This window comes from Protopterus annectens, chromosome 12.part0, assembly GCF_019279795.1.
Source record: "Protopterus annectens isolate FY-2018-M chromosome 12.part0, PAN1.0, whole genome shotgun sequence".
Taxonomy (NCBI): Eukaryota; Metazoa; Chordata; order Ceratodontiformes; family Protopteridae; genus Protopterus; species Protopterus annectens.
This window is the reverse complement of record NC_056746.1, coordinates 373,714,005-373,738,068: the sequence shown is the minus strand read 5'-3', so window position 1 is coordinate 373,738,068 and position 24,064 is coordinate 373,714,005. Positions and strand designations below refer to the sequence as shown.

General features: G+C 36.1%; 1 protein-coding gene across 1 annotated transcript in view; it reads left to right on the top strand.

Annotated features, from left to right (window-relative positions):
• Positions 1 to 24,064, top strand: part of LOC122816166 (protein disulfide-isomerase A2-like) — a 209,249-nt gene that overhangs the window by 95,193 nt on the left and 89,992 nt on the right. Inside the window, exons 5-6 of the mRNA XM_044088919.1 lie at positions 7,815 to 7,931; positions 22,751 to 22,876. Coding sequence (XP_043944854.1) covers positions 7,815 to 7,931; positions 22,751 to 22,876 — 243 coding nt within the window. The remainder of the gene's footprint in view (positions 1 to 7,814; positions 7,932 to 22,750; positions 22,877 to 24,064) is intronic.

The following is a 24,064-nucleotide window of genomic DNA, read 5'->3' as shown; positions in this document are numbered from 1 at the left end:
ATTAAATTAACATGGACTAATGGGTTAACACTATCTGTGTTTGAAACCACCAATAAATTTGCATTTTAAACCAATTTACTATTAAAGATTCAATCTCCACTTTTCACTAGTACTTTCATATACAATTCTTAAATATTAATAATGTATAAACATATAAAAACATATAATTACACAACAATAAAATTCAGTTTATGAAGTATCTGTGCATGATTTTAAAAAGATAAGAAATATTTACTTTAAAAATTGCCATTTACTTGTTGTTAACATAAAAATACATATAAAATGTGGGGATACATTGCCATCTGGTGGCTATACATTTCAAAGCTTAGCTGATCTTAATTTTAATAATGGTAATATTGATACATAAGTCATTCAAACCAGGGGGGTTTCCTGCCTCAAGGGTCACTTGCCACCATAACTCCCTGAATTCAATCTTTTCCTCCCATGGGCCTCCCCTGATATCATTTTTGACTTGTTCCAATATCAAAAAAGAAAATTTTGATTTCAACCAAACCTTTTGAGTGCTTGAACAAGGCATTAGTGTCCTTGCCCACTGTTATATCATAAGTATGTTCGTAAATCCTTTTTTTTTAACATTCTTTCAGTCTTCCCTACATAGAAGGACTTACAAACTAAACAGATGGCTAAATAGATTATTCCCTTGGAATCACAGTTGTAGTAATCAAAACTATTAATCCACCTATTCCTACTTTCCAGGTAGTATCTATCCGTATTCATGATATATCTACATTGTGTGCAATGACCACATTTGTATGTACCTAACTTATTCTTGTTGGTGTTGACTTTATGTTTGTTTTCTAATATAGTTCTGATACATTGTGAATTTTTATATACCACTTTGTGTGAGATTTTAGTTATATTCTCCAAGTCTGTAAGGGAAACAAATCTCTCCCATTCCTTTAAAAAAATCTTTTAATATTGTTATTTAAAACATTGTATTCCAAAATCAGAGCTTGTTGATAATCATCTCTAGTGTTTTCTTTGTTTACGTTGCCCCCATTAGTTTGTTCACTACAGTTTTGAATGGGTTTAAATTTGTTACTTCTTCCTTTTTCTACCTCCTCTCTCATATTTCTGATAAGATTTAAGGGGTAGCCTCTTTCTAGGAACATTTTCTCCAATAAATCACATTCCACTATAAAGTCATTGTCAGAGCTAGTCATACAACACCCCCTCACAAATTTCCCCTTAACAATATTTTTCTTACAATGCAGGGGGTGTGCACTCTTGTAATGTAGGAAGGAATTACAAAAGGTGGATTTTCTAAATATCTTTGTTTCAAATTTTTTCTCCAACTTATATATCTCTATATCCAAATACTGCAAACTGTAATCTGAAATTTTATGTGTAAACTTTAAAAAATTGGTAGTGTTGTTCATATAAATCATAAATTCATCAAATTTGTCTTTACCTGCTTTCCAAAAAATAACTATATTGTCCAGAAACCTACAGTAGAGTGTCCAGCAGGTATTAAATTCAGTATTTAGTATATATTTCTCTTCCCATTTCGCCAAGACTAAATTAGCATAGGTTGGGGCACAAGCTGCTCCCATTGCAACCCCTTGAATCTGTTGAAAAAATTCCCCATTAAAATATAGGAAATTATTTTTCAAGATCATGTCCATTAACCAGACGTTTACTAGTTTTTCATTTTGTGTTAAACCCTGGTCTTCATAGACTATTTCCTCAAACATTTCCATACCGTTATTGTAAGGTATAGAGGAAAATAAGTCTACAATATCTATAGTTATAAATAGTAAATTCTCATGGTGTAAATCATCAGAAATTTCTCTTAGGAGGTCCCAGGAATCTTTTAGTATAAATTTTCTTCCTACCCATAAACCTTTTAGTTTTGTATCCACATATTTAGCCAAGGAATAAGTTTTTGATCCTTCTGCAGATACAATGGGTCTTAATGGTGGATCACTTTCACATTTATGTATCTTAGGAATGCCGAATATTGTAGGAATTCTTGGTTTGTCAACTTTTAGATACATATATGTATTGTAGTCTATAAATTCCTCATGTAACATATCCATTAATCCCATGTCTATTTTATTATAGGCTATGTTAACCTCATTTTTTGAAACACTGGAGTATCTCAGGTCATCCCATAGTATCATGTTCATCTTACTTTCATAATGTATATTGTCCATGATCACCACCCCTCCTCCTTTATCTGATTTCATCACTCTAATGTTGGTGTTTCCCTTCATTTCATACAATAATTCTCTTTCTTTGTTACTTAAATTAACCTTATATTTAATATTTGTATGTTCTTTTCTCACCTCTTTTTCCATAATTTTTTCCAGATTTTTTAACTGAGGGTGTAAGGGGGCGGGGGGGGTTGTAAATAGTCTTACGTTTTAATTCTGTGTTTTTAATTGTTTTATCCATAGGGAACATGATACTCAAGTTGACTTTTCTTAAAAACAATTTAATATCAAACAACGTTTTGGTAATATCTCCTTTTTTATATGGGATGAATTTTAAACCCTTGGAGAATAGTCCAAAATGTTCTTTCTCTATTTCTATATTACTAAAATTATAGATAGAAAAATGATTATATGTATTTTTAATTCCATCCACTATAATCTCATTGTTGTAACTTGTGGTAAGGTAGGTATCAATTAAAATCTCCCCCTCCCCCTTCTCCCCCCCTCCACTGAAAATTTGACTGTGGGGGACCCTGCTTGTTCATCAGCCTTTCAGATCTCCACAAGGGCGGAAAGGCTTGATCATAGTCCTGTTCACCTTCTTCCTGGTAGTGCCTTTCATTCCCATCATTCTCCGGAATAGATACTTCATAATTCCGCCTGTTTTCATTACTTTGCTTAAAATATCTCTGTGAGGGTTTGGGGTAACTATTGTTAATATCATATTCCTTAATATCTCTTTCTAATTTCTTTAGTTTTCTATGCACCAAATCCTCACTTTTATTGTCACTGTCTTTTCTAATATTAAAATATTTATCTTTCTCTTCTTTAATGGTAAAAATCAAGTCATCTTTAATACACTGGTCTAATTCTTCTATGTCTTTCTGTATTACATCTTGACACCTTATGTTTTCTCTAATAATAAGTCTCAAAACATCCAGTCCACACTTATTAAAAACGTCAATGAGCTCATTATGGAATAGAGAACCCATAACCACATTATTGGGAAACTTATAAACACGAAGTCCCTTTGGGACTATTTCCCTGGATATACATTCCTTTAAATATTCATTTTCTATATCCAATGTCCTGTATTTAAACATTAGTTTAGCTAATTTATCCAGTTTTATATGGTAGGAATCATTTAAGGCAGGTTGTTTAATGCCATTACCATCTATTTTAAAAATATATTTAGTCCATAGCCATTCTTTTGTTTCTTTAACAGTGTTAGGTTTTACAGTACCTGAGACCATAGCCGTATCATGAGGTGATTTCTGACCCGGTTCGATGCTCGGGCCTTTATTAGAACAAGTTCCTTTATCCATTACTTTAAAAATGTTGGGGGTGGATGCGGCATTAAAACTTCCTCCATTAACTTCAATAGGGTCGCCGGCATCGTTGAAAACACCTGGTATATACAGCGTATCTCTGTTATCCAAACTCTTCGGTTCCTGAAGAACGTTGTATGGCTAGGTTACTATAAATCCCCACCAACGATTGGCTAAGCGGGTTTAATAAATCAATCACTTCGGTAAGCTGGCCAATCAACTTACGCGATTGGCCTAGTTCGTCCTGCCCCTTTGGATCAGGAAGTGTTTGTTTCTCCATCTCCGTTCCACTACGAAAACCAAAACCAAGAAAAAGTGGAACTGCACCAAGTAAACTTGTAAATCCAAAAGAAGAAGTGTTAAAACACGGAGCGGAGACTCAAACAGAGAATATTAAAAGTTTTAATTAATCCACATAAAATGAACACGGACACAGAGACAGTTAGAACATGAACGCTTTCTCTCCAAATGCATGCGTTTTCATCTTATTAAACTAGACTTCATCCGATGACCAGTGTATGACATGTGTACCTAATATTTATATAAAATTAAATTAACAGGGACCAATGGGTTAACACTATCTGTGTTTGAAACCACCAATAAATTTGCAGTTTAAACCAATTGAGTACTATTAAAGATTCAATCTCCACTTTTCACTAGTACTTTCATATACAATTCTTAAATATTAATAATGTATAAACATATAAAAACATATAATTACACAACAATAAAATTCAGTTTATGAAGTATCTATACATGATTTTAAAAAGATAAGAAATATATACTTTAAAAATTGCCATTTACTTGTTAACATAAAAAATACATATAAAATGTGGGGATACATTGCCATCTGGTGGCTATTTTAGTTAATTACATTAGTGCATAGATAGTGCATAGATAGTTGTGTAAGTGGGGTTTAGTGTAGAGTTAGAAGTAGGGTGTCTGCTTTACTTTAGGGTTAGAAGTAGGGTTTGGTTAGTGTATGTATGGGCTTAATTTATTTTGTTTGGGTAGGTAGTATGTAGCAGGTGGTAGGGTTGGCCAAGTATGACAGTTCCACCTTTAAAATTTTGCGGTTTAGTGCATTCGGGATATCCGCTGTTCGTGCAATAGGCGTCGTGTTTTAGTATTCACTTAATAGTATTTTCACTCTCATAATATAGACCTGCACACATGATTGGACTGTATTTTTTGTAAATAAATGAATATGTAAAGAATTGTTTCTGTTTTGTTGGGGGGGGGGGTGACATGCCAGCAGAGTGTAGATAGGCATTTTCCAAATTTTTGACATGCCAAGCCCAAAAGGTTCACCATCACTGTTTTATGTATGAATCTGATGTCAGAATGAGACAAAAGTGAAAGAACAAACAAAACACTGTAACGTATTTTGACCTTCTTGTTGTCAGACATACGTGCAAAACATACACCCTTACCACTACTCTGAAAAGATAACCATATGCATACACATCTGATTTCTGATTGTGAAGAAAATGAAAATATAAATATCACAGCAATGCATTCCAGATGCTTCTTCCTAAGGAGTACATTGTCCTTAGACAAGTATTCCGAACTTCTATGCACACCTCTGAGGGTTAATTGTGAGGAAAGTTAAACAAATAATGACCGTACCATCCCCCCAAACACACTTTAGCAACCATCTGCACACACCCCTAACAGGGCCATTTTTAGATGAGGGTGTTCAAGGGTACTAAACCTGTGTCAAAATCCACTTGTACAATCAGGGTCATGGAGCTACCACATCCCCAGATACGCTGAGGGTCTAAATGGTCTGTGATGTATTGTGTGCCTTATTTTTGAAAGATAGTGACTTATTTACTGTACTACTGCTATTTGAAAGAGTTATGTATGTGTCCACCAATATTGCACATGTCAGTGTATAAAAAAAATCTGTGGTATTATTTTTTTCTCTCTCGTGCACAGACACACACACATGCACACACATGCACACACAAATGCATACTACTAACCTACCAACAGGCATCTTGGAGGAATACCAGTTCAGCTACAGCATGTCTTTGGGGTATTGGAAGAAACCAGAGCATCTGCATAAACACACACAGAAGGAACCAAAGCCAAGAACTCAACCAGAGAGCCATGTGCTGTGAGATGGCAATGTTGCTCGCTGCACTATTGTGCCAATGATCATTTGCTTTGACACATATCCTGCCCAGACCACAAAACACAGCCACTTACTATGCAGAATGCTGATGTCTGATTGTGATGGAAAGTAAAAAGAGTTATAGCTAACGTCTTACTCTTCAGTATGCTGCAACTCATTCCATATATACACACACACGCACACATAAAAAATAAGCCATAATAATTATAGCTTTATACTAATTTCAGTAAATACAATACATCGTGTGACAGTGCTCCTGCCATCCCAGATCAGTCAGTAATTAACAATGGTTAAGCAACAGCAACGGTGATTCACTTATATCCACTGTCTGAGGACATAACTTTGGTCCCCTTATGAGAAAAAATGACCAAAAAAATCAGGATTTGAAAGTTATGTTGTTTTCTCTACAGCAAACAACAAGAAAGCAATATCCTACAAATTTCTTTCTGTTTGATCTTTCTGTCGCACCCAGCTCTAGTTCTGATTCCCATGTTGAATTCTAAGATAAGGTCCTGCTTCTGGAATGGCAGCTTCTCTCATTGCTTCTTAGACCCCTGAGAATGCTGCATGAAGCTGGATGTCTGTGGATTTACTGTCTGCTGTTGCACTTTACTGAACTTAAATTTACCAAACTTGCTCTCCCTCTGCTAAGCTGCATAGCAGAAAACATTTTTTTTTTTTTTGGACGGCCTTTAAATGGACATGCTACTTTACTTCCTAATATGGTTTGTCTAGATGGACTTGTCTTCACTCTAATCAGAGGTAAAAGTGCACCCTATACTTATGCAAGTTAGGAGGCTAATGACCAAGAGAAGGTAGCCCCTTCTTAGGAGTGTCCTTCCTGTTCAGAAGGCTGCATATTTAAGGTAGTTCAGTTACTTGCTTGTTTGGTGGTTAAAGAAGATCTTACATGTTGGCCTCAGTTGCTTGAGGACCCATCTTAGGATGCAACCTGTAATACTCTTATGAACACTATAGGTTTAATGGAGTCTTAATTTAAATTAATGCCAGTGCAAAGCTTTTATGTCTGCACAAGATTGCATATGAGTACAGAAGCGGGAAAATGTTCATATTCTGATCCAAATGGTTGCCCAGGAAATATGTTGCTGCGTGATCTCCAAAAGTTAGTTTCTCAGTATTATAAGTATCTGCTTAATTATGAGGCCCCATCTCCACTTATTTTTTCCCAGAGTAGGAATGGGTCTTACAGTTACCTAGTAATGAGTACTCAAGACTTTTTGCTCTGCTCACTCATTTTGTTTTCAAGTTCCACACGTTGGAAGTTATTAATTTGGGGGGGGGGTCACTAACTAGCTGCTTTTTTTCACTACTAGGTTGAAAATACATTTTTGTTATTAGCTGCCACCCCACATTGCCTGTGTCCAAATGGTGTCAAAGGTGGGTAGAAGCATATGTATTCTATGGTTGCCGCATCCTGGGTCCTTTTATCCAGGATAGTCATGTTTGCAGGGATGTGAATTCAGCATTTTCAGCTTATAGATATTTTCTTTCACTTGATATCCCCCAGGTGACATCGCTAAATGAGGAAGTTCTGGTTATCGTTGACCAATAGGTAATGTATTCCATCTTCCATCTGCTCACCCCAGTGACAGACAAGTAATTAGGATTCCACTGTGAGCCCAAATAATTTTTCCTGGTGTGTTGTCTAACTCACTGATGCACATTTGTTGATTAGTATCATATGATGAGCAGGCTGAAGACATTTCACAGATAAGGAGAAGTACATGTAATTTCTGATTTTTATTTTCTCTTTGTGTTACCATCAATGCCATATAGCATTCTAATAATTATAAGAACTACATAACTACAACTGATGATTTTAGCACAGTTACAGGTGTATAATTATATACATCTTTTTTTCTTTTTGTTCATTTTCCTTAGTGGAGTTTAATGCCTTGCTGCATTTATGTTTAAAATCGTTACAAGTTTCTGTAAAAAATAACATCTGCAGGTGGTATTAATGCTCAGCGTGAAGTGCAACAAATCGTACATTTTTAGAATGCATAAGTTGAAATGTTTTTCAAAATAAACAAATGCTTTCATATCAGTTAATTTTAGCCATCTTACCTTTCCAAAATGAAGCAATTTAAAATAAGGCATGACTATGGGTCATCAGTGATTCAAATATGTTTTGCTTCTTGTTTTTAGTTTGATGATAAGCGGGCTGATCATGAAGTTGATGAAGATACTGGACTGGATAAGATGGAACTTTCCAAATTTATCCAAATTAATTCTTTGGAGCTGGTAACAGAATTTTCAGAACAGGTGATAAATCCTACAGCTTTATCTTTTTCTTTATTATACACTGAATTTTCTAGTGAAGCTGCCATAAACAACTGTGTGCTTAAAAAAGTGAGGTTGTGAGTTCTAGTCCTGCAGAAAATACATTTACCTTGCTTTATAAGAATCTGAAAAAAAAAATGACTGAGCCTTTGAGGCCTTGTACATTCAAAATAAATGTTGTTTTAGAAGCATAAATTAATGAAGTGGGGAAAAAGTAGTCTCAGGTGTCCACTGAGAACATTATGATTAATAAGGATTACAATCAGAAATAGAAGGTGAGCAGTGTACTTACCTGTTACTCATTTAAATTAATATTCAGGGAATATGATTGCTCACGGCCTTATTTCAAATGATAGTAATGATTCCAAATGCAAGAATACAGAATGATGATATGGATGGAAGAGCTTCTCAGATGTTAATTAGATCTAGGCCAAGGTTACAGCCTCTAGGTTAACTTGCAGTTTACCCCAAGGTGCAAAAGCGAAGGAATTGGTGTACTTATTTTCTGATGCTATAGGAAGGTACAGCATCCATGTAGCGCACGTTTCAACCTCCATCCCCATCCAACAGTTTTGATTCCTGCTACGTTTGACATTCCCTTGACTGGAAATGGCTTATTGACTTTGCTGAAGGGTGTCTATCCATGCCTGCTACAACCCAGACATAATTAAAAAGAACAGCGAAGCAGCAGTACAGCTGCCCTCTCTAGCCTAGAGAATCAGGGTTTTTATACTGCTAAGCAGCTACTGATGGAGAATGTGGGCACCATAATAGGTAAGTATGCTGATAGAAAATTGTTGGCTATGTGGCTTGGGATATGTAGGAACTAGCTTTGAAGTAATTGATATCTTACATTCTGAGATCACTGTAAAATGAGATTATAGTAAAAACACTACCCAGTCATAGCATGATAGTGCTTAAATACACTGTCAAGCTGATTACCTTACTCAAGTGAACAAATGTATATATTGGACATGAAGGCTCTGTTTTGTTGTTGAGCAGAAAAGGAAGTGATCCAAACAAACATACCATGCCTAGAATTTTATACAGTAAATGTTAGCTGTTTGGTATAGATGGGTGATGTCCTGACTGTGACCCAGAAGACCTGAAAATGATAAATAACCAGACTGCTAGAAAAAAACAATAAAAGAAGAAGGCAGACAGCTTAGCCTGCTGCACAACTGATTTCTACTAGAGACAGGAGATTCATCATGCAGCACAATGGGCCACAATGTCTGTGCTTCCAAAATTGTGCTTAACACAGTAACCACTATACTGCAAGTTGATGGAAGTGTACTTGTTCCATTGGGGTATTGTGGGAGTTCACCTATGTCAGGCTGCTGCAAGGACCAAGATGTAGGTCAACAGAAAAAAAGTATCTACTCTTCATGGCTACATGTAGGATAGACCATTTATTGCTCATTAGTTGCCCTGGCACCTGGGTAAGAATGGCAAGCAAAAGGAAGAGACTTAATGGTCAGAAGGTATGAGGGGCAAAACATATGTATACAGAAAGGTACATTTGAAGAATAAATCTGTCCAGAGAACTGAAATTCTGTAAACCAATGCTGTGTTTTTTTTTTTTTTTTTTGTCAGTTGCAAGTTTTGGCACAGACCTTCATTTTTCAGTTCTTAACTGGGCTAGTTGATATTGATTAGTATGGATCCTTTTTAGCCATGACCAGGGTCACAAGATCAAGGAAAAATTAAATACTGAGGGATCATTTATAATAGCCAGTCAATCAGCATGTTTTTAGAGGTGTAAGGAAACTAGAGTAGCTAATAACACCCATTCGGCGAAGGAACAAATGTACAAATTCCACTCAGAAATTGACCTGTGGGCCATAGTGAACCTTAAGCTCTGGAGTTGTGAGGAAGCACTACCATGCTTGAATAATCAAGAAGCAGTGATTGATTTTAATGTTTGGCAAAGGAAAGTCACTGCTGTGGCTGACTGAGTGAATGAGTGCATACCAGCGTCCTGCATGCAAGTAAATTAATTACTGTTAGTTGTTAAAACAATGAAAGAATCATACCACTGTATGACAGTTTGCACTAAATAAAAAAAATTGAATGATGCCATTTAAAAATGAATTGATGACTACATTGAGAGCCATTCAGAGCATAACTGGACTCACAGCACTACAGTTCTGTGTGATGGTAGCAAGTCAGTGAAGGAAATGTAAAATGACACCATATTGCAGGACAAATATCTGGTTCTGGCACCTTGGGGTACAAATTATTTATAAAATTACATTAACTTGTTGATATAGGGCCATTAACGCGGCTACTAATGATGGAATAAGATAATTATTTTCTCATTTACTGCCAAAAATTGTCATTTACAAATAGATACAAAAGGAAAATTTAACCAATTTGTTCAAAAATGTGCTGTACGTATACCTATAACAAGTGCAGATGTTTCATTTGACTGTATATTTGGTCATCTGTTCACTCATCCACTTTTGGTCAGTTAACAGATGGTCAGAAGGTATGTGAGATCAAATAATTTTCTGGGCTTGGGAATATACCCTTTCCCTGATTTTGTGTGATCTCAGAGTTAGTATATATGTAATTAGCAGGGAGTATGGAGGAAGCATGCATAGTACTGCATCGATATTAATATTTTCGACCTGTTGTGATTTCTGATTTGGATATCAATAAATACAAAATGTTGATGTAAGCTTAGATAATCAACTATAACATATATAAGAAGAGGTGTACCTTTACATGGGAGGACAGAGGTAGCAAAGAACATTTATGGTATACTCACAGAGCAGCACATTTTAAGAAAGGTGATAGAAGGATTTTTTTTTTTTTTTTTTGCTGTAGGTCAGTCGTGTTTTCAGTGTGGAGATAAAGGATTTTTGACTGATTCACAGCGGTAGAGCATGTTCATCTACTAGCTTTAACTCTGTAGAATTATGCTGTTAACAAATGTTATATACGTTAAATAAGAGCTTTTGGCAGACAAAGTCTGCTAGACCCACTTAATCTGCACATTTTCTGATAATATTGATAAGTTGCAGATCCTCATTAACCAATAACTCATTTTACCCAGTATCCCACTAGAGACATATTATTTCATCAGTCTATTTTGAATTATGTTTCAGTTTTTGATTCCATAACCCCTCAGTTAACTTATTTCATGCTTTTACCACTCTGTGTATATAAAAACCCTTCCTGATATCACCCCTGATTTCTCCTATTTTCACTTGCGTATTCTTTTGAATATCTCCATATCTCTCTCCTCCTCTGTGAAATACTGCTATGTTAGACACTGTTAAATTCCTTCAGATACCTAAATGTTTCCATCATGTTCACAGACCCCCGGCCCCATTCTTCCACAGATGTACATATTAAGTTCTTTAGTCTCTTCATATGTCTTCTGATACAGGTCAGTAAAATTCTGCTATACAGCTTCTATTCTGTCAGTTGAAAAAAAGCAGATGTGTATTGTCCAGAACTGGGCACAATATTCTAGTGGGATCTCAACAACCGTCAGCACAGAAGTAAATAACTTCACATTTTTAATTAGTGATATTTCTTTCATTACCCTATAGTCCTAATGTGAGCACTACCAAAGTACAGCAAGTAAGTACCACTGCATTTTTACAGGGGGGCAGACACTCCTGCATCCCCGAGGTGGGTGGTTTTACCCTATACTCCCTACTTATATACAATGGATCTAAAATTGCAAATCCTCAAGAAATAGAGTAATACCAGGAATTCCCTCTTTTCTTAGTCGTTGCAATCTTACAATTGTTATAAACTAGTAGGTGCGGGGGCAAAGACCCCAACACTGGGTATGCAAGGAGGACTTGTCCTCAATGAAAGCAGTTTTCTGAATGCTGCAAAAGTTTGTATGAGAGAAGAAGTAATCTATGTTCATTAATGGGGATTTTTCAACATATCAATGCGCATGTGCTTCAGTGATATGTCAGTTCAGAAAATAGTGGTTGATGAAATAAGATTCAGTGAGTTGAGCTTCCTTTGTATCAAGCATGCCCAAACCTTCATGTTGGCTTCTGGTTTCATTGTTGTGACCCATCATCTTCAGTGTTTCCATAACTGATATTTATGAAAATCCAGAACGTGGAGTATTTCCTTAGACGTTGACAATAAAAAGACATACCATTGAGAAAAAGAGAAATTGAGGAATCTGTAAATACCTTCTTAAACAAAAGTATAACAATTTGTATTCAGTGGTAGAGACTATCAAATCATGTATAGAAGGCACAGTAATCCAGGCACCAACTACAGAATGCAGCTGGGTAATATTAAAGCAACATTATGGGTTATCATGTGTAGCTTTTCTGTTTATTCTTTTTAAAGTGAAAAAAATGTATCGGAGTTGTCAGTAATGTCAGGGAGCACATTAATTGTTACCAGCAAAAATAAAGGAATTGCCTTAATGCTAGCTTTTTTTAGTTGAAGGAAACCACTGCTTGTACCATGTTTGTTATGGAAAGCTTACAGTGAAAGAAACACATGCATGGGGCAGGCAGATTAGACTGTGATTCATAAAGGTAACTATAACTTATTGTTAAATCCTAAGAGAGAAAAACTAATGCTCTTCACACCAAAATATATATTAGAACAGGAACAATCTTTAAAAACTCTCTCAGCTAACAACACCACTGTAGAAACAGTTACAAGGCTGTAATTCTTAAGTCATCTCCTTTTTAAATAAACTTTAAAGTTTTCATTGTCATTAAGCCTTAGACTGTTGCAAGCATCCAACATTATTTGCCAACAATATTCTTAACAATCTCACTCATCTTTAGCATCAACTCTCAAATTAAAATCTTTCACATAATCAATAACAGAAAAATTACTAGGTTAACATTAGAAAAAGTACCTTTATTTAATAATGTATTCCCTTGTTTCAGCTTCTGTTGAACTTTTTCCATTGCCCAGTTCACTATGGCTTTGTGGCCGCTACCTGTGCCCAAGTCCGTTTACCAGTTCCCAAATCCTGATAAATCTCCACTGAATGAAAAACCCAATTGCCAGATTTATTGGGTTTGCGATAATTTGAATTATAATTATTCAATTTCTCAGGTGAATTGTTGCTATTAGACTGATTGTAATTGCAATTTATATCTGCAATTCTTTCCACTTTTCTCAAGTGCTGCCCATCTTCTCCTGTAATGAAGTCTTCAGAGATATAACCGGAAACATGTCACAACTAGACATTGCTTGGCCACCTTTTTCCCCTCCTTCTCCCATTGGTTCTGTAGTTGTTTAAAATCCTTCCTTAAAGGGATACACTATCTCTTGTTCATACTCTCTGTAACCCTCTCAAACTTTTTAACTTTTCTAGTCTTCAAAGCATAATTTTCTTTATGCACTCTTTCTAACACCGTGGCCAACCTAGCTTCAAAATTATAAATTGATAAGATTTTCTTCAAAAATTCATACTGCTCCTAATATATATCTTTAAGTCCTGCATACTGCTTTTATTGAAATTAAGAAACAGTTCTAAGTTTTGCAAGCTAGCTTTCTGATTGATAGAAATGCAAACCTGAATAAACTCATTGGGATAATTCACTCCTGCTAGCATTCTATGCACTCATTGTACTGATAAACTGCTTTCAAAAAACAAAACATCCCATTCAGTGCATTTCAATCTAATTAAACTTTTCTCAAGTCATTGAATGCAGTTACCAACTTATGTCCCTAACAACCACCCCAAGAGAACTCTCAGTAAGGAACAGATTCATAGTCCATGAAAAACAACTAGATAGCATATTCTCCACAGCTACCTTATCTTTATTGTGTGAGGCAGGTATACTAGTTGCTAAAGTCACTGTAGTCACCAAACCTTCTCGATTATCCAAAAGCGAACCACCAGGGGTATCGTGCAGAGTAAACCCTGAAGGAAAAAACAAGAAACTGGAATTATCTGTTCTGTCATTCTGGCTGCCAAAACTGTCCATAGTGGCAATAAAATAAAAATCACTCAAATCAAATGAACATATGATAGTTGTAAAAAGTGTAAATTTAAAATAAAACAACCAAACTAAAAAAAAAAAATTATTCAATCAATGTAAGCATGTTCGCCTCATCTAGAGATTTCATCAGAGTAAATAAAACATAATTATCCATTACTTAACTACTAAATCATATGCTTAACATAACCCAAACATTGCTCAAACAAAACTTCTTGGTGTCACTATAGATAACCTAAAATACAACCAACACATTTAACACTTCCACAGTCATAAGAAAACAAAACTCTAACATACTAAACCTTTTTTCTCACTGACTCTTCTAGGAGAACCATAGCATCAACACACCTTGCCCAAATTCTTCATATATCCCCCATCCTTACACATCTACATACTACCTTTAAAAACAAACTCATCTGTTGCTGCAACAAAATTTCAAAATTCAAAGCAAATCTTCCCCATACATCCCACCACTATCAGGCACTAAAACACTTGGAATGGCTAGAACCACCTAACTGTCTATCCTACAATCAGTTACTAACAGCTCACAAACTTATATACAAACTAGTGAACTGCCCCACTCTAAACAGTTCTCTCCAACTCTACGCTCTACACAGAGATATCTTCTCAACTAGCAAATCCTTACTCAATGTCACCAAATCTAACACTCTGCAAGATACTCTATGTTCAAATTATGCATCAAAACTCTGAAGCATAGTGCCTCTCAAATAAATTGGCAAACTGAATAGTTTTAAGCAGGCCCTAAAGCAACACAAATAATTTCTGGCAATGCTCCTCGCTACATCCAGGATAAGTACTCTAAATAGGTCCCTAGATTAGTACTAGGCTAAGTGCCCCTGTGGGCCATTTTAAGCCTAGCCAATTACACCTTTTTAATTACTCCAAATCTTTTTGGTTTCTAATACCATGATGGGAATGGACCCCATTCCTAAGTCAAAGTATGATTAAAGTTCATGAAATTAGTATTGTTTCAATCTTTGATGTCAGCCAGAAGTGCTCTTCGCTGCACCCGCAATGTGCCTAGTAATGACTCCTTCTGCAATTCATACAGAGTTACATGTGTCGGTAACATATCTAAATATGATTGTAGATTCTTTTTATAAGACCCGTTACTCCCACTGCTAATGGAACTGTCTGGGTATCTTTCTTCCACATTGCTCTTGTTTCTGCCTGCAAATCCTGATATTTTATGACTTTTTGTGTCTCTGTATGCAAGACAATGTAGTCAATGGAAGTAGGGATTTCACTGATCAATGTTACTTTTGTCTTCTTTTCATGGACCACTATATCTGGTTTTCTCGCATCTATCTTTTGAACTGTTGGTAATGGGTGATCCCATGTGATGTAGACCACCATTTTCAACGATGGTTTGTGGCTCATGTTTCAAGTGTTTTTCAGCTACTTCAGTATTATAATGTTTACACAATCCCCAGTGTAACAGTCTCGCCACATTATTATGCCTTTCAGTATACAGTCCTTCTGCCATTAGTATGTTACAACCAGCAACAAGGTGTGCAACTGTTTCCAATTCTGTTTTACAAAACCTACATTTGTATGTTTCGCCCACATGTTCAATGGACTTTTGTAACTGAACATGTATGTAGTCCACTATCTTGGGCCACCAATATTAACCTTTCATCCTATGGTTTGAATTTGCCTCTCCTTAACCATTCCTGCGTTTGATCCTGAGCAATATTAGGTTGTTCCAGAAATTTTCTATACATGCAAATATATTTATGCATATTCCACATTTCCTGCCTTATACCCCCTTTTTTAAAAATTTCTACAAGTCTTCTGGGTTTCTAATACCATGACGGGGATGGACCCCATTCTTAAGTCAAAGTATGATTAAAGTTCATGAAATTAGTATTGTTTCAATATTTTATGTCAGCCAGAAGTGCTCTTCACAGCATCCACAATGTGCCCAGTAATGACTCCTTTGCAATTTATATGGACGCACATGCATTGATGACATATCTAAATACAATTGTAGATTCTTTTTTATAAGACCCATTGCGCCTACTACTATTGGAATTGTCTGGGTATCTTTCTTCTACATTGCTCTCGTTTCTGCCTGCAGATCCTGATATTTTGTGATTTTGTATCTCTCTGTATGCAAGACACTGTAGTCACTGGGTATGGTGATTTCAGTGAGCAATGCTACTTTTGTCTTCTTTTCATGGACCACTATATCTGGTTTTCTAGCCTCTATCTTTTGAAATGTTGGTAATGGGTGATCCCATGTAATGTAGACGTCATCATTTTCTATGATGCTCTCATGTTTTCAGTGTTTTTCAGCCACTTAAATAGCATAATGTTAATGGCAGGGCAGAATAGCAGCGGTGACAAAGAGTCACCCTAGAATATCCCCTTTTGAATTTTTATCCCTGGAATAATAATGTGTCCTTTATTATGACTTAATTTCAAAGTAGTCTACCACTGTTTCATGGTCACTGTAATGTAGTCAGTCAGTGTAGGGTATATCTTAAAAATTTTTCAGCACTGTTTTATCCATGGAATGTGGGATACTATCAAATGATTTTTTTTGTATTCAATCTATGCCATACTTAAATTCTTCCCCTTTTTACAGTTCTCCATTATGACTTTATTTAACAACAAATGATCCTTTGTTCCATATGACTTTCTTTTATTGCCCTTTTGTTCTATTGCCATAATTGAGTTTTCTTCTAAATGACTATAAACTCTGTCAGCATCGGTTCCAGTGTGTAGTTTATATGCCGTCAGAAGGCAAGTTATCGGTCTATACTTTTTAGTGAAAGCCAAACAGCAACAAACCAGCGCACACAAATAGTCCAAAAAGTAAATGAAGGCTCCACTCCCAAATAGACCTGAACGCTCTATTTAATTCAAAAGTACAAGTACAGTCAGCGTTTTCGCCACACTAAAAAGGTAGCTTCATCAGAGGTACCTCTGATGAAGCTACCTTTTTAGTGTGGCGAAAACGCTGACTGTATTTGTACTTTTGAATTAAATAGAGCATTCAGGTCTATTTGGGAGTGGAGCCTTCATTTACTTTTTGGACTATTTGTGTGCGCTGGTCTATACTTTTTAGGGTAGCTTGCAGGTTCACTCTTAAATAGGAGCATTGTTTTTCCTGTTGTCAGCCAGGTTGGTGTCTGTTCAGGGTGTGCATATAAATAGTTCTTACTCATGGCTAAATCTTCATACAAAGATGTTAATACTTTTAACCAGAAGTTAGGTACTGCATCTAAGCCTAGGTTTTCCCAATCAGAGGCTGTTTCAGTCCGGCTGTTACTTCATCCCATTTCATATCCTGTACCTTTAAACTTCCAGTTCTTTCTTTTACTTCTTCTATCCATTTAGCATCTTTGTTATGTTCCACAGGATATTCATAGATACCTCTCCAAAATGTATCTATTTCTTCTTTATTTGGTAATCTTTCAATTCCTTTTACCTTGCTTTACAATTCTCTATAAAACTTTTTTTGGGTCATCAATAAATTGCTTATTTTGTACTTTTCCTTTTTATTTATCTGTGTATCTTCTAAGTTGTTTCACCTGTGCTGAAATTGTTAGTTTGTTATTTGCGATAGTGCATGATAGAGCCTGGTCTGTTCTAATACTGTGCATTGCTTTAATGACATCTATCTTTCTTAGTATTTTTGTTGAACTGTTTCCTCTTCTATAATCTTCTAACAGTGACACTTCTTGTCTTAATTGCTTTATAGTTTTCTCTTTTTGATACTCTATGATGGTGTTTGATTTCTCCCCTTCCTTTCCCTCACTACCTTGTGATCTTATGGTAGAACTTTATCAGTTATTAATTTAGCTGCATAGTAATATATCCTGTTTACTTCTGTTATATTGCATGGATCTCTACAGATAGTCCTAATTATTGTGTTCATTTTTTTTATCAAACTTCTGACTTTTTGTTTTTTATTGACCTAGTAGTAGAATCTAGCACAAAACTCCTTGGCGTTACAATTGATGATCAATTAAAATTTGAACTCCACATAAATAATTGTATTAGGAAAACACACCTCAAATTAGTTCTATTATACAGAAATAAAAAATGTTGCACCAGGAAGCAGGAATTGCCCTCACTCATGCTTAACTTCTCACCTGCTTAACTTACTACTCACAAATCCTCACTAACCTTAACTCCTCTCTCCTTGCTAGACTAGAGTCTACATACCACAAAATAGCTAGATTTGCAGTTCAACAATCCTATAAATTCCACCACTCTCTCGCTCTCTAAAATATTTGAACTGGCTTGAACTGCCCCACCTCCTCCTCCTCTCCCAGCTTCACACCATACATGCTGTTCTTTACCAGCCATCATACTGTCCGGCCTTACACTCTGTCATCTCCCACTATGACCCTACAAGAAACCTCCGCAGATCTTCCCAAGACCTATTAAATATCTATAAGCCCAAGTCTAAAGCAGGATACAACCTATATAGCTACAACCCCTCCATTGCATAGAACAGACTACCCTAGAAATCCGAACACTCACACATCCCAAACAATTTAAACTAACCTTAAAAAAATATTTTAAAGGGCAATGGATCTGCCACTGCTCCAACCCTCCATGAAAACACTCATTTTACCAACTTCTCTTCTTTTTCTTATACCTCACTATTTTCCTGTTCTATTGACCACAAAAGATATATATATATATATATATATATATATATATATATATATATATATATATATATGGGTCTACTATGGTTGGTTAAAAACTCACTTGACTGAAAATTAAATTACTAGGACCACTTCACTGAAAGCTCACTTCACTGAAAACTCATTTCTTTGAAACTCATTTGGTTGAAAGTCATAAATGGCCTTTTCCCCACTGTAGTGTGACCCTGGAGTCAGTATATAAAGTAAGGGGGGTGTGGGGGGCAGAGCCCCCCACATATTATAATCATTTTAAACTATACACAGTGATACTTACAAGTGCAATAAAATAACTGTTTCCAAAAGAGAATATATAACCAAGATATATGGCGGACTTTGACCCCAACATCCCCCAATGTGGGGGTCTGTGCCCCGTACACCCCCCTTACTTTATATACTAACTCCAGGGTTGCACTGCAGTGGGGAAAAGGCCATTTATGACTTTCAACGATATGAGTTTCAGTCAAGTGAGTTTTTAGTGAAGTGGTCCTAGTAATTTCATTTTCAATCAAGTGAGTTTTCAATCAACCGTAGTAGACCCATATATATATATATATATATATATATGTATGTATATATATATATATATATATATATATATATATATATATATATATATATATATACACAGTGTAATTTTTCTGTGTTCCTGTTTGTTTTTGTTTGACATGAACTAATATTTATAAAATGTTGTAAAACTAAGTACTTTTGTGGCTGTTATCTAGTAGCTTGACATGTGCGACTACTTTTTATACTATTGTATAAATAACTAAACTTATCAATATAAACTGGAGCTTTTCTCCCTGGGCCTCTGCTGAAAAACTGCTTCGGCTCAGTCAAGACATTCCTGGTCAACAAATGTAAAATAAATAAATAAAATACTTAATTTCTGTTGCATCATCCTGTGGCACATTCTCCTCAATTTCATCTTGTGCCATCCGTTGCTCTGTCATATGAGAACTCACTGGCCTATTACTCCTCAACATTGACTGCATCAGAGTTTCCACAGTTTCCTGTTCCTTCCCTTGCTATCCAGCTTCAAGTAAATGTTTATACTGGTTTCCTGTGGAAGGCTCCAAAATATCTTCATATGCCACCTGACCAATTGCTTCCCATTCCACTGCTTTCCTCTTAATTTGGAAATCCATTGCTCTATCCTATTCTTTCGGAATTAGATTTTCTACACTGAATTCTTCACTTCGGAGGTACTACATAACCTCAGTTTCTATTTCTTTAACTTCTCCATTACTAATCTCCTTTTCTACCTTTGTCTTCTTATTTTTTGTATTGTAAAGTTTTCCATGTCTGGATTTCTTTGTCTGTATTTCTCTTCAAATATCTTCGGTGCTGTTCTTTTTGTCTTGGTTAGTTTTGCTTTCTCCTTTGCGTAAATATTACACCATGTTAAATCTCTTTTTCATTACCATGTCCATATTCTTCTTCAGATGTTTCCTGATTTTCCTGTTTCTCCTTACTTTTGGGACTCGTTCCATCATGCTGTGATGCAACCTGTGTTAGACCTTCTACACCAAATCCTTCACTTCACAGGCACCCCATAACTTCAAGTTCCATTTTTTTTTACTTCTTTACTAATCTTCTTTTCTACAGTCTGTCTTTGTGATATTATTTTTATTTTGAAATTTGCCATGTCTGGATGCCTTTGCCTGTATTTCTCTTCAAATATGTTTGGGGCCGCCTTCTTTATGTTAATTAATTTGGCTTTCACCTTTGCATAAATATTGCACCTTATCAAATCTCTCTTTCTTTCCCATACCCTCACACCTCCCGTGAGAGTAAAACTATGTACCTTGTGTCTGTTAACCATTATGCCAACTTCCCACTCTAAATACATGCCTTTTCTAAGATTTGAACCTGGGACCTCTTACACCCGAAACAAGAATCATACCTATAGACCAACAAGCCGCACAGATTAGTACGAGGCTAACTGCTTTTTAAGGGCTATTTTAAGCCTGCCAAATTACTGTATGTGAGAATCAAACCCTGCACCTTGTGTTTGGAAGGCAAACACCTTAACCATTATGCCAACCTTGCAACCCTGTACTCTTCTCACTAAATCTTACCTTATCTCCAGCTCTACCCTCTACCTTTTCCTTCACAAACATCTCCCTGTCCTGTCAGTCTTTTCCTCACAAAGATTTCCTTTTTCCTTACTGCCTCATACCTAACCCCTTCTGCTCCTCTCTGTCTTCCTTTTCTACCCTAGTTCACCTCGGGTTGTTATTTCATCCTCTTTCTTTTGTCCTACTTTCTTTCCTCACACTTTCACCCCACATCTCCTTTTTCCTTCTACCTTAAATTAGAGTCACATCTCTGTCACTATAACTAACTTCTCTTCCTGGTCTCATCTCACCCTCTATAACTTCACACAGCTCTGATGACATCTTTTCATCCTCTCTAATTTGGCACAACCCACCCTACCCCTGGTTTTGTTTACCTTTCTTATTACTCAACAACTAACTATATAGTACTTCTGATCACACAGTATCCAATACTGACTATCTAAATTGACCTTAGTCTTTATGCACCAAATCTACTATTATAATTTTACTTCACTTTCTCCCTACTTTCATAACTTTTAATACTTGTATAACCACTTGTTACCTCCTTAAAGAATGTTTGCCTAATTTATGTACATACCTACGAGTATTCTTGCATTGTACTTGTTTGTAATCTAAGTAGTTTTATTAATGTAGGCACATTGAGCTTTTCTCCCTGCCCTCTGTTGAAATGAGGTTTAAAATAGCCCAGGCAGACTTCCTTTGTCAACAAAGGTTGTTGTTGTTTGTCTTTCGGCTTTTCCCGGTTAGGGGTCGCCACAGCGGAACTCTGGTCTGCTAATGATTGGCAGTAGGTTTTTACAGTGCCGAGTTGCCAGCTCAATGCTCAACCTTCAACAAAGGCATGTCCATTCACGCATGTCTTTCGGAACATCACTCGACTGTGGGGAGGACATGCAGACTGCACACAGAAGGCACTCCCCGCGAGAATTGAACGGGAGAACCTCTTGCTGTGTGGCAACAACGCTACCGCTGCACCACCGCGGCAGCCTTTGTCAACAAAGGTAATACATAAAAATAAAATAAATAAGTAAACAAAGGAACACATGAGATGTAGAAAGATGCAGTACAGACTGGATGAGAGAATCTCACTATGTAAAGGAAATATAGCAATGCAAGGTGATACAAGACATTTCTAGTTTCTTATAGGGCAAACTACAGGAAATAAATAACTTTGTTTAAGGAGATGTCATAAAGAAATATTGTGAAGTTGAGGAGCAGGTTAGGTTTGGCACTTATGAGAAAAGTATTTTTATATCTGAAATAATGATGACAAGCTGAAACCAGTAGTGGCGAAAGCAGCAAGATTACAATGCACTAAATATAAATGGAATGACCACATGCAAGCAGCAAATGTGTGATAATGTAAGTCTGGGTAATGTCACATTGACTGAATGTTGCTGCATGCTGGAGAAATCATCTTTCTCCCAAGTTACGATTACCTCAGAACTGATTATGATAAGAAGGTGCAGGTGGTACAGATCCATGCAAGGAGGCTTCAGTACCAGCCACAAAAACATATTTTAATTTCACTTTGTAAATATCACTTTAGATCATGTGTTTCCATTAAAATAGCAACTGAACAAGTATTCATTGAATTGGCAACCTAAATCCCTGCAGAAAGTGAACAAGGATGCAGTAAAGTCACATGATAGAAGCATCCCCAAGGGTTGATTATGGAGGGACAACTGGGATAAATGGAATGAGTGTTTCACTGGTGCACACTGGGACTATGACCATATTCATACCTCTAAACCACTGTGATTTAGAAATAGTCCTATTATTTCTGATTCGTAAAGATTACATCTTGCCTAACATACATTCAGGTGTGTTGTTAAAGTTACATTTACTCACAGATAACACCAACTCTTACATCTGCAAAGTAAAACTATATAAATGTCTCTAACCACTGTATAAATAAGAAATACTTGTCTTTCTGGTCTTCTGCCAAGTGTTGAAGACGACTGCTATAATACTTCAAAATCATGAGTGTGAATTTTAATGTATTTTAGAAGGTACTGCTCTAACTGTGCTCTGTTGTACTACTTCCAATGATTTTAACTAACTAGAATTTTTGTTTCTAGAATTCAGAAAAGATCTTTGGATCCCGTGTCAAGAACCACTTATTGCTTTTTATTAATAAGACACTTGAACATCACAATGAGATTTTGGAGCAATTCAGAGAAGCTGCCATCGATTTCAGAGGAAAGGTAATGCTTAGCTGTGTTTGTTTAAGAAATGGGCGATGTCAGTGTTTATTTCTATTACCAGTTCCTCGGTCTGCTATGCAACTGCATATCAGTTTTGCGTTATAGTCAGCTGTAAACATAGAGCTCATTTCTTCACTTTTGTGAGCTGTATCATTGTGTATAAATGTGCAGATGTAATTGGGCAGATTCTATCAGACAATTTCATCTTAAAACCCACCTTTTCAATGTAAGGCTTTTACAAGATGGCTGCACACTGATCAACAGCTTCATTTCAGCTTTCCCATTGTGAAAAAGAAGCTGAGTGATAGGGGCTAGTAATTTAGCCTGCTTTAGTAAAATTCAGTCACTGACTAGTAAGTACACTGTCTGGATGCCAGCAAATAAGAAACCTTGAGAGCCTGAAAGAAAATCAACTAGAAAAAGAGAAGAGAAAACACTGCTGGAGCCTGACCTGCACTGTTCAGCAAAAAGCAGTTCAAGCTCCAGCTTTGGTACAAGAGATGACTTCCAATAACTTAGAAAAAAAAATAAGTGAAATATGCTCAGAGTTGATTAAAATAAATGAAACATTGAAGGAGTATATCAACTCAAATAACAGAATACTGGAAATAATGGAATAAGCCAGCTGTTCATGTGAACTGATAAAACTGCAAAAGATCAGAGGCTGGAATGAAGAAAAGGCTGGCTGAGTATGAAGCTGCTCAAGAATAGCTGTTTCAAAAAGATGGTAAGAGTTAAGAGGACAGGGCATGCAGAGAAACCTGAGATTTTCTGTTGTGAGATTTTCTGTTTTATCAGAGAAATTGGAAGAAACAGATTGGACTAATTTATTGAGAGCACAAATAAGTAACTGGACAGTATTACATAGCAGGATTTGTTGATTTAAAGGGCACATTTTGTATATGCTCCAAACGTGGCCAATCAAAAGCAGTCAAGGCTTGTATTAGTAAAGATGCAATCATACCAGCAGAAAGAGTTGATCCTGACAAAATGGTGGCAAAAGGCAACATTTTAAAAAATGGAAAGAGCAGTGTTTGTGGAAAATGATTATTCACTTTACATTTGGAAGAATAGAAGCAAGTTTATTCCTGCAATCAGGGAATGTCGTGAGGCAGGTGTGAGATTCAAGCTGCTGTATCCAGCTATCTTCGAGATATTTTTTGAGGAAGAACAGGCTAAGGTGGAAAT